This window comes from Paramormyrops kingsleyae, chromosome 20 (assembly GCF_048594095.1).
Source record: "Paramormyrops kingsleyae isolate MSU_618 chromosome 20, PKINGS_0.4, whole genome shotgun sequence".
In the NCBI taxonomy this organism is placed as follows: Eukaryota; Metazoa; Chordata; class Actinopteri; order Osteoglossiformes; family Mormyridae; genus Paramormyrops; species Paramormyrops kingsleyae.
The window spans coordinates 10,462,934-10,472,450 of NC_132816.1; the positions used below are offsets into that span (position 1 = coordinate 10,462,934).

At 38.7% G+C, this 9,517-nt stretch overlaps 1 protein-coding gene across 1 annotated transcript; it reads left to right on the plus strand.

Annotated features, from left to right (window-relative positions):
- Positions 1-239: 239 nt before the first annotated feature.
- On the plus strand, positions 240-8,787 carry LOC111836472 (fibroblast growth factor 8-like). Its single transcript, XM_023797774.2, has 5 exons — positions 240-1,318; positions 1,407-1,443; positions 2,129-2,309; positions 4,605-4,711; positions 6,383-8,787. Exons 1-5 carry the CDS (start codon positions 1,287-1,289, stop codon positions 6,656-6,658), a joined length of 633 nt encoding a protein of 210 aa, XP_023653542.1. The 5' UTR covers positions 240-1,286; the 3' UTR covers positions 6,659-8,787.
- Positions 8,788-9,517: the final 730 nt, after the last annotated feature.

Genomic DNA, 9,517 nt, shown 5'->3' on the forward strand with positions numbered 1-9,517 from the left:
TATTACAGTTCCTTCAACGGCATAATATGAATAAACACCATAATTAATTTATTCTAATTTTTTTAGAAGACAATATCGTATATACTTTGTTACTCAAATGAGATAATAGACGATAAGATCGTTGTGCAAGCACTGATTTGCGCAAGTGATCGTTTCCATTAGTCCAAATTATGGCCAAACTCCGTGACGATTGGATAGAATCAGGCCCAGTGCCTGCATGTAAACTGTGAAAGTAGCTCAGCGTTACATTATCTGCAGTGCGCAATTACACAAAGCTTTTTTTCTGACACTTGGGTGACTTGCTACATCTACTGCGCTGCAGTTTAACTTGTGCGCCGTTGTGTGCTGCTGACTATCAGATATATCTTCCTCAGATGAAGGTATATTTTAAATGTCGTGGGAGGGGGTCGCCTTTGTTCGGGAGAGACTCGGTCCTTCAGGATGTTCCTGCCATTTTAAACAGGGGTGCAAGTGTGAACAAGGGGTTGACATTGGAGACTGGCAATGGGACTAGAGGAGGGAAGAGCAACAGGGAATACAGTCAGTCGTATACCACTGCTCTTTGAGGTAACATCGCTAATGGCACTATCACAAGCAGGGATGCATCACTCCAAGAATCTTTGATTGACTTGAAGACATCCAGCGCAGGATCCCGTCTGCAGCTACTCGGATGAAACGTCGTCAGGGATAATTACATGCGTTGGGTTTCAAACACATATAATGCACGGACATACATGTTGCGTCACATGTATGTGTCTACGACAGCTTATGGACATCGGAGGTTATTAGATTTTCACTGCTTGTATTTTTTCCCATTGAAATTTACATATACCGGAGTTTTTTGTCTGAAATCAAAATGCGCCGGTTGTTACTTAATTGGCTGCGTTTTCAGTGTATCCGTTTGCTAAGTAAGCATTCAGAAAACACCAAATGACACTTATTATGAAGAATGACGGTCACAGTTTTCTATCATCGCGTGACAAAACTGATTTTTATAAGGAGCTGTAAAATATCAAGTGACCCGTGGTTACTTTTGAAATAATGCGGACTTTTAAAAACTTCTGCTGCGTCGCATTCGTCTGTTTTTTAAGTTAAATGTCTATTTTTGCCAATATCTGGGTTTTATTTGGGCTTTGATGAGAAGTAAACGGGACTTAAAATAAATAAAGTGGCCTTAAGTTCTCATCTAAGAAGACGTATATGTGCCGAAGAGTTTCATTCTACAGCGGAATTGATGACGAATATCTTACCAAAAAGGAGACTTCTCGTGATTCCACCACTTCACAATGAGACTTATACCACCGGGATTAGGCTGTCTGTAAGTGCATCTCCTGACAATTTTAACATTTGCTCATTTTCAATGTATGCATGTTGTGTGCGATAATAAAATAACTTTTATTTTTCAGGTCCGTTTACTTCTTTACCCTTTGCGTCAACATTCAGGTACGTTTTTGCAAGCTTCACGGTTTCGTTGCCTAAATATAAAAAGTCCACAACAACTAGCTAAGGAGAGCCTAGACAATATGTGAAAACTTCTGCATTCTTGTAAAATTAAGGTAGAGATTACAGTAAGATAACATAATTCGCATTGCTTTTTCTTTTTGCCGAAATGCAACACACCACATTATGTATGTCGCTGGCAATTATTCAACGAAACATCTTGAAAACACGTAGACCTCTAGCGAAAAAGACAATTGCGAAAACAGATGGATATTGGGATGGCTGAAGAAACGAAAAGGAATCGCTGAGGAAGTCATCTGAAGGAGCGAGGGTGAAAGATCGCTGCATTTGTGGTATAGCAACATGTCAGGCGGGTGTCATGGACAGAGACGGCTGCGGTATATCCATACAGAACCCGTCACTTGTTTGTAGGACATGACCAGGGCTGAATAGTGAACACTACGGGACTCTTATAAATGTCTTGACGATCGTGAATCGACTTCAAAGCAAACTTCATAACTGTCAAGAGTATTTTGTGTCCTTTGACAGCTCAGGAATGTAGAACCTACTTTTAATAACATAAAATATAAAGTGGGGATATGCAGAGATAATACCTTACCCGTTTTTTTTTCCTGAATTTTGTAACATAACGGCATTTTCTTTTTCTGTGTATTGACATTTGTTACAGGTAAGCGTTCAGTCCCCACCAAATTTCACACAGCATGTGAGCGAACAGAGCAGAGTGACGGACCGGGCGAGTCGGAGGCTGATTCGCGCCTACCAGCTCTACAGCAGGACCAGCGGCAAGCACGTCCAGGTCCTCGGAGACAAGAACATCAACGCCATGGCAGAGGACGGAGATGTGCACGGTAAGAACAGAAATATTCTGACTTTTTAAATGGTCTGCACACCTATAGTAATAAGTCCGCAAAAGTTCCTGGATAAGTTCAATAAAAATTCTACACTTACATTCTATAACAAAATAATCAATTACAAAACCCAGCTTAAGTAAAACAACAAATTTGATCACGTTTTTGCGTCTTTTCACTCTGTGTAAGAATGCATTTTTTATTTCCCCGAAATAACCGAGTTATTATTGGCACTGATATTTTTGGTGTGATAAACGAAGACTTAAAATAACCGCGAATGCTTTATTGGATAAAATTTCTAGTGAAGTGCGTCGGCTTGATACAGGGGTGCATTTGGAAAATGGAGCAGGCACATAGACCTGCTCTAAATTATTGTAAATGACATTACATTTGTTCTTTATGCTAGAAAATAATATAAACCGCAGTTTATTGGGACAAAACGTCCATTAACGGGTATTATTGAAAAGAGAGAGGAGTGTAAAAACGTGAAATTTATTTTAAGTTGGTCTGAATGTTGATTCTCTCGAGAAACCAATACGTCTGGAATATTCATCAGAACTCATCTTACTTTAACCTCATTTCCTGAATATTATTACTCCAAAACTGTGGCCAGTTGTAGGATATGAGCATGCATAGAAAAATCCCCTTTGGAAACAGAAAATGAAAACTTGTAGGGCAGAAATCCTCCACTGCGCTATATTTTCTTCATAATATGCCGGGCCGGTATAAAATCCTAAAGATTGTCTGTAATTTTTTAAAACCGCGATTTGTATGCCGTTTTACATTACCGAAAAGTACAAAGAAAACGCATCGGTTTTATTATGCGCATATAACGTGAATATATTTTCTAGTAGCGGAAAATTCCCCCGGCGTCCTCATGAATCTATTATATGCACCTGATCGCCTTGTCAGATGCTGTTGCGCTTCGGCCTCCAACTCAGGCGAAGGATGAGTAAATTTGTTTATGTGGAGCCGGACTTTTGTCATCGTACATCAAAGTCTTGCATAAAAAAAAATCAAATATAAAAAGAGGCAATTTCAGTAACATCAAACTGTCATAAATTATTGTCAAATGAGAAGTTCTATCAAGTCGCCTGAACTAGATTTGATTATGACTGTAGAGACTGTGTGTTTTTTCTTACAGAGATTTCCAGTTGGCTTTGTATATTTTAGCATATTATTTTAAATCAAAAGTAATTGTTAGTGTTGACACGGCACCTTTTTCCTTATAGGTTAATAAAATGTAAATCCATCCCGTACAGAGTTAATAAATTACCCTCATAGAGTCTCTCAATAGGCCCGCTCGCCATTTCAGCACCATGGTCTATATTCATAGCTCTGGCTTTTAGGAAAATGCTGCTCTGCAGTTCGGCACGCAACACCCACACGCGGAAGAACACACACGTAAGGACACGCCCGCGCACACACGAGGGCGCGAACACATGCGCTCCGCTCCGCAGGGGACTCCTTCCAGCCTGCGGTCGCTCTTTAGCGTCCGTGACATCCGTGGGTGTCATGGTCACAGCAGGCCAAAGTCACGGGCCAAGGTCTGTCTGCTGCTCCGCGCTGGCCGCAGGTTTCTCCACCGATGCCTGATCGCTTCCCCGTCCAATCCCTCGGTCTGCCTGGCAGCTCTGCACTGACTAGACGAGTCGCTCACATTCCTTGAGATGCGTTTATTTTGCTCTCTTTTTATGGGAACGCGCAGGAAATCATTGCGTTTCGTTTATCTGATGAAATGATACAATTCATTTCATATTGTCAGCATGGTTTGGGCAGTGCAAATGTTCTGGCTCTAAAGATGACACTTGTTTCCACAGACCATACATTTTTGGATTGGTATATTTCCTTTGGAAATGGTACATCATAGACAATAGATTTTTTTATAGGTCAATTCCTGTATGACGTCTACATATGCAGTCTACAATAAAGATATACGTAATTCGTACGTGTGAGGAGAGCACGGAATTATAGAGAAGTTTATAGGCCTTCGAGGATGATTCCTTTCATTTCAAAGAATTGAGGTACATGTGTTTTTATCATTGCGCAAGAATTTAAGCTTGCATAAATCCTCAAAATGCTCCCTGCTGGGTTTATGTATGTGCCCCGTGTCTCTGTGAACGCGTGAGCATGAAAGGGAGATGGAGACAGACAGAAAAGCAAAAAGGCACCAGGAAACCCCGATTTGACAGCTGCATCAGCTGAATTATAAAAATGTGCTTTCCCCCAGTTCAGGAGTTTCAACGTTTTAAGTATGTCCGCTTGAATTTCTTATTTTTTATTTTTGCTCCCCAGCCAAACTCATAGTGGAGACGGATACTTTTGGAAGTCGAGTGAGAATTAAAGGAGCAGCGACGGGCTACTACATCTGCATGAACAAACGGGGGAAACTGGTTGGAAAGGTGAGTCGGAGAAAGTGAAACTGTCACCCTTTGCCCCCAGATCTACATTTACTTTATGATTCAAGCCTATTCAGGGCCAAAAGTGTAGCTGTTATCATTGTATATGTTTATGTATCTTAACATGCATGAAAGGGAAATGAGTAATGTGAAATACATGATTAGACTGGGCAACGTACGGAACCTCAGTGGTAATTCAGTGATCCAGACTTTTTTCGTCAATATAATATGTTTAACTTTGGAGATGTGTTTCTGTAATATTATGGTTGAATGATATTAGCAAAATATTGAAAACATGTATTAAAAACACACACATACAGTCAGTGTGTGATACGAAATGATGAGATACACCACCCTCCATTAAGTCATCCTCCATGGTTAGCAGTCCATTATAAAGACAATACTAGAACAATAATGGACAAAACATGAATAGACCTTATTTAACATTTGCTAACGTCATATTTACGCAGGCATAATAGGCAGTTACTTACAATACCACGTCTTTCAATGACAATGTAAAGCCTGCTACCTGTACTGTATGTTATTTGTAATTTTATTAGCAGACATGCTTATGCTAGCTTTTGCGGTAATCCTGGGCTTAGCTATGCAGATCTAAATAAATTTCAAAATCACAAAAATGATCAAAAATAATCAATTAAAAGTTTAAAATACTGGATCTTTCATTTTGGGAAACTGACAGATTTTTTAATGTGCAGTCATCATCTGCTCTTCTTTCATACGCATCACATATTGAAGCCTATCACATTTTATAGCTTTTGTGAGGTTGATGGAGTGTAAGGAATTAGATCCTTCCTCGCTGTGTTTTTTTCACTGGGCATCCTTGTTCCAAGGGTAGCTTTGTGATTCTTTCTTGCTTGCTGTGCTCGGTAATAAACTGGGATGCAAATATTGCCAACACCTAGTCAGCTTCCCGCCATGTGCACCATCTGTCTGGGAGCTTGATCTTACTTCATGTGACATCTCTGATGCCCAACACTGCGTGTGTGGGGATTTTTTTTCTCCTTACGCTCAAGATGTGTGTTTCGCTCAGTGTGGATTTGGTTTATTTTTAACAGCCCAGTTTGTTAAGTGGTTGGAGATATGTTTGCGCTCTTAGTTTGGCTTGTTAAGGCTGTGACGTGTCCCAGATTTGGCAGAGGGCGACACGAAGAATCAGCTGTTAGATATTATATGGCGATAGCACTGACGGGAATTTAAAATTAGGCCGCAAATTACAGTTGTCATTGTTAGGTTGCATTACATGTTCCGTCGTAGGCAGTCAGAATAAATACATAATGATCAATAAATTAAATTACAGTCAATCCAATAATGCTTGGCAGAAGACTAAAGCATATTCTGTAGCCATATGCTAACTATATAATGATTTTTTACAAACGCTGACACTCTTAATATGCGTAAAAATGTCAGGTTAAATACAATTCCAGTAGTAGTTTGTATAGCAAAAGCATTAACATTCAAGTGTTTTTTAATAATAAGCCTGAAATGAGTCAGTTTAGCTTCTCATGTCTTTGTACATCATAATTTTGTAACCCTTGTCGTCGCCTCACCTCAGAGGTTAATGTCTCAAATTTGTTAGATTTATCAGAAAATGTGATGTTTCCCCTTAGGCCCTGTTGGTATGTTTTTAAAATCGGAAAACCCTCTCCCCTACAGAAAAACGGGCACGGGAAAGACTGCATCTTCACAGAAATCGTCCTGGAGAACAACTACACCGCCCTGCAGAACGCCAAATACGATGGCTGGTACATGGCCTTCACACGTAAAGGCCGGCCCAGGAAGGGCTCCAAGACCCGACAGCACCAGCGGGAAGTCCACTTCATGAAACGCCCCCCCAAAGGACACCATTCGGCTGAGCACCGGCCCTTTCACTTCATCAACTATCCTTTCAACAAGAGGACTAAACGCACTCACCACTCAAGGCAGCCTTGAGGAACACCTGAGGAACCACAGTGGAAAGAAAAGCAAGGCTAACAAAAATGATGGCTGTTTTTTTTCCTAGAACTCTTGTAACATTTTGTACTGGAAATTAATATCCCTACCCTTTAGATGTTTATAATTTTTCAGCCACAAATAACGTTAAAAGTGAGGATCTATTTTTGTACTTGAGACTGTAAAGACTTTTTTTTTTAACTGAACGTGATACACGCAACTCGACAAGCAGGAGTCCTGATGCTCTCTGTTGCATGGGCTTTTCTCTCTCAGTCTCGGTTTCGCTGTGTTTCTATGGTTTCGCGCGTATCCTGCGCCTCATCTGCTGCTCAAGGAGACTTGAAGGGCCTCAGAGACTGCAATGATAAATGGACTGACTTAACCGCATACAGTTGACTCACATCCAAACAGACAGGGTTCACACACCTTCAGCGATGCAAACACGGCTTAGGTCACATGTAAACATGGCAGCTACTTCTTGGTAATCATGGGTTGGTTTCCTACTGTTGTAATAACTGTAAAGTTGAGGTGAAAATGCATTGTCTGGCATTTAGGAAGCCCTGTGTTTTTGTTGTATTTTCGTTTGTTTTTTTTTATGCATATATACATATATATTTTTATGGCAGATGTGTAAAGTAATTTTAATGATTGAAATATTTATTTAAAATGAGCATTACATTTACATTGCAATATTAAAATTTGATTATCTATTATCCTTGTTAAACGGGCGTTTAGTAGTCAGGATTAAACCTAAAAACGCCAGTCAGAGTCAGATTCATTTGAGATTTATATTGCAGTAAATCATGTGCGTTGCCATGGTATATACAGGCTAGCTTAAGATAATATGATATCCTCAGTTTGCTGTGAATTTACCGGGATTTACATTGTGAAATGTAAAGGAATTCTCTGGGTCTCAATAATCCATTTAAAGATGCCATGTGGTGAAGGGTTATGATTTTATCAGTCCGATAATTAGTGTTTTACACAATGGTTACAGGCATACAAGAGAGTGTGCTATTCATTCTGTAACATCACTTTACAAGGACGAGAATTATGTTACCTCTGCTGTTCAGCCATTGTGTTTGTCTTGGAAGCTGCTTTGAGTCACATGACTTTTAAGAGGAAACTTTTCATTGCCATGTCATGCTGTCCAACCGACACCGGTTTGCCCTAATAAACTAAACTACAAGTTTAATGTGGAAAACACGCAAATACTTATTGATGGACTGGGTAAATATGCTAAGTCAATAAATTGAATGTTTTTATTTCTAAATTTGAATATTGTTGCAAAATTATTGTTATTATTTTGGCCAGTACACTTAGTTGTCAACTAAGGATTGGCTTTGTATGAGTTCTTAATTAAATACATGCAAACATAATAGGCAGAAATATGGATAGTGAAGCATAAAAATATGACTAATTGATTACTTGCTTTAGTCTTAATCTTACTTGTTGTAGTAACATTGTTAATAATAATAATAATAACTTAATGTGATACATTTAAATTATTTTTTATAATGCAGAGAGAACATATCTACATGATAAATAGTTTAGGCATTTTAAGGTTTCAATAAACTATCAGCAATGTTTAGTTTATTAAATAAATAGTATTCTCTGCTTTATTCCCTATGAAATTTTTTCTGTGGAAAAAAAAATTGAAATACAATACACTAAGAGAGAAAATAATTGTACATTTTCATATTTACAAATAATGGAAGGTATAACTGGCAGATTTCCAAGAGTGGTGTCTTTCTGATTGGAATCAGAACCAAAGGAAATATTAGTAAAAGGGCTGGAGAGCAGTTTCTGTGCAAAATCTGGGCAAGCGTTCTGTGCAGTACAGGCCCTAGGTCAGTAATGGGACAAATGATGATTTCAGTAATTAAATATAGCCACATATTTGTTTTATTTCCATACTTAATGCTGTAATAATATTCATGGTGTATGTGTGTGTGTGTGTGTGTGTGTTTATATTACATTGTGGGGAATAAAAACCTGTTGACAAAAACTTGATATTTTGACATTGTGGGGACCGTTCCTTAGGACTCAATTTCATAAAAATCTGTGACTGCAGTCAAAAAACTAAAAATGTCAAAACTCTTGTATTTTGTTTGGTTACTTTGGTTAAGGTTGTCATTGCTGGGATTAGGGTTATGCCCATAGAAATGAATGGACAGTCCCCACAAAGACATGAATGCAAACGTCTGTGTGTGTGTGTGTGTGTGTCTCTGTCTGTCTGTCTGTCTGTGGGTTTTTTTTCCTGACCATGTGACTCACACCATGTCATGTTGGTTATCAACCCAGGGTCAGTTTTAGGGAAAAGCTGGTCACCCAGCGGGGTTTTATGAAAGCAGCTCTGCCTGTCAGCCTGCCACAGAATGGCCCCAAATTTGGCATCTGTCTTCCGTATCATCTGATTCATTAAACATTCCAGTTTTAACTCATTCCTAACCATCATTGTGCTTTGAGGTGGCACCAGTACCTGACAAAGAAGACATTGTTTTGATTAGTGCTTATATTATTTAATAAACACAAACATTTTATTTTCATATATACCAAATATGGGTGTACAGTTGGAGTTTCTGTAAACACATATCTTCCCAATCCTAAATTTTATCTCTTTTTTTAATTATTTGTATTATTATCTGTATATTTATATGCTAATTTAGAATGATATTAATTAGTTGAAGGCATTACTGATTAAAACAGTGTAAAATCACTCTCAACATAATTTGAATCTTTTATGTTTAAGGAGTGGGAACAAGATATGGCTCACGTTAACTATGGGAACCATATGCCTTGCGTGATGACAAGCAAATGTGTAGGTATTATACCACTATAGGTTTATCCTTTTTACTG

Coding starts and splice junctions, on each gene's coding strand:
- LOC111836472 (XM_023797774.2), top strand. CDS start 1,287: ATGAGACTTATACCACCGGGATTAGGCTGTCT. Junction 2,310..4,604: donor AGAGGACGGAGATGTGCACG/GTAAGAACAGAA, acceptor TTTGCTCCCCAG/CCAAACTCATAGTGGAGACG. Junction 4,712..6,382: donor GGGGGAAACTGGTTGGAAAG/GTGAGTCGGAGA, acceptor TCTCCCCTACAG/AAAAACGGGCACGGGAAAGA.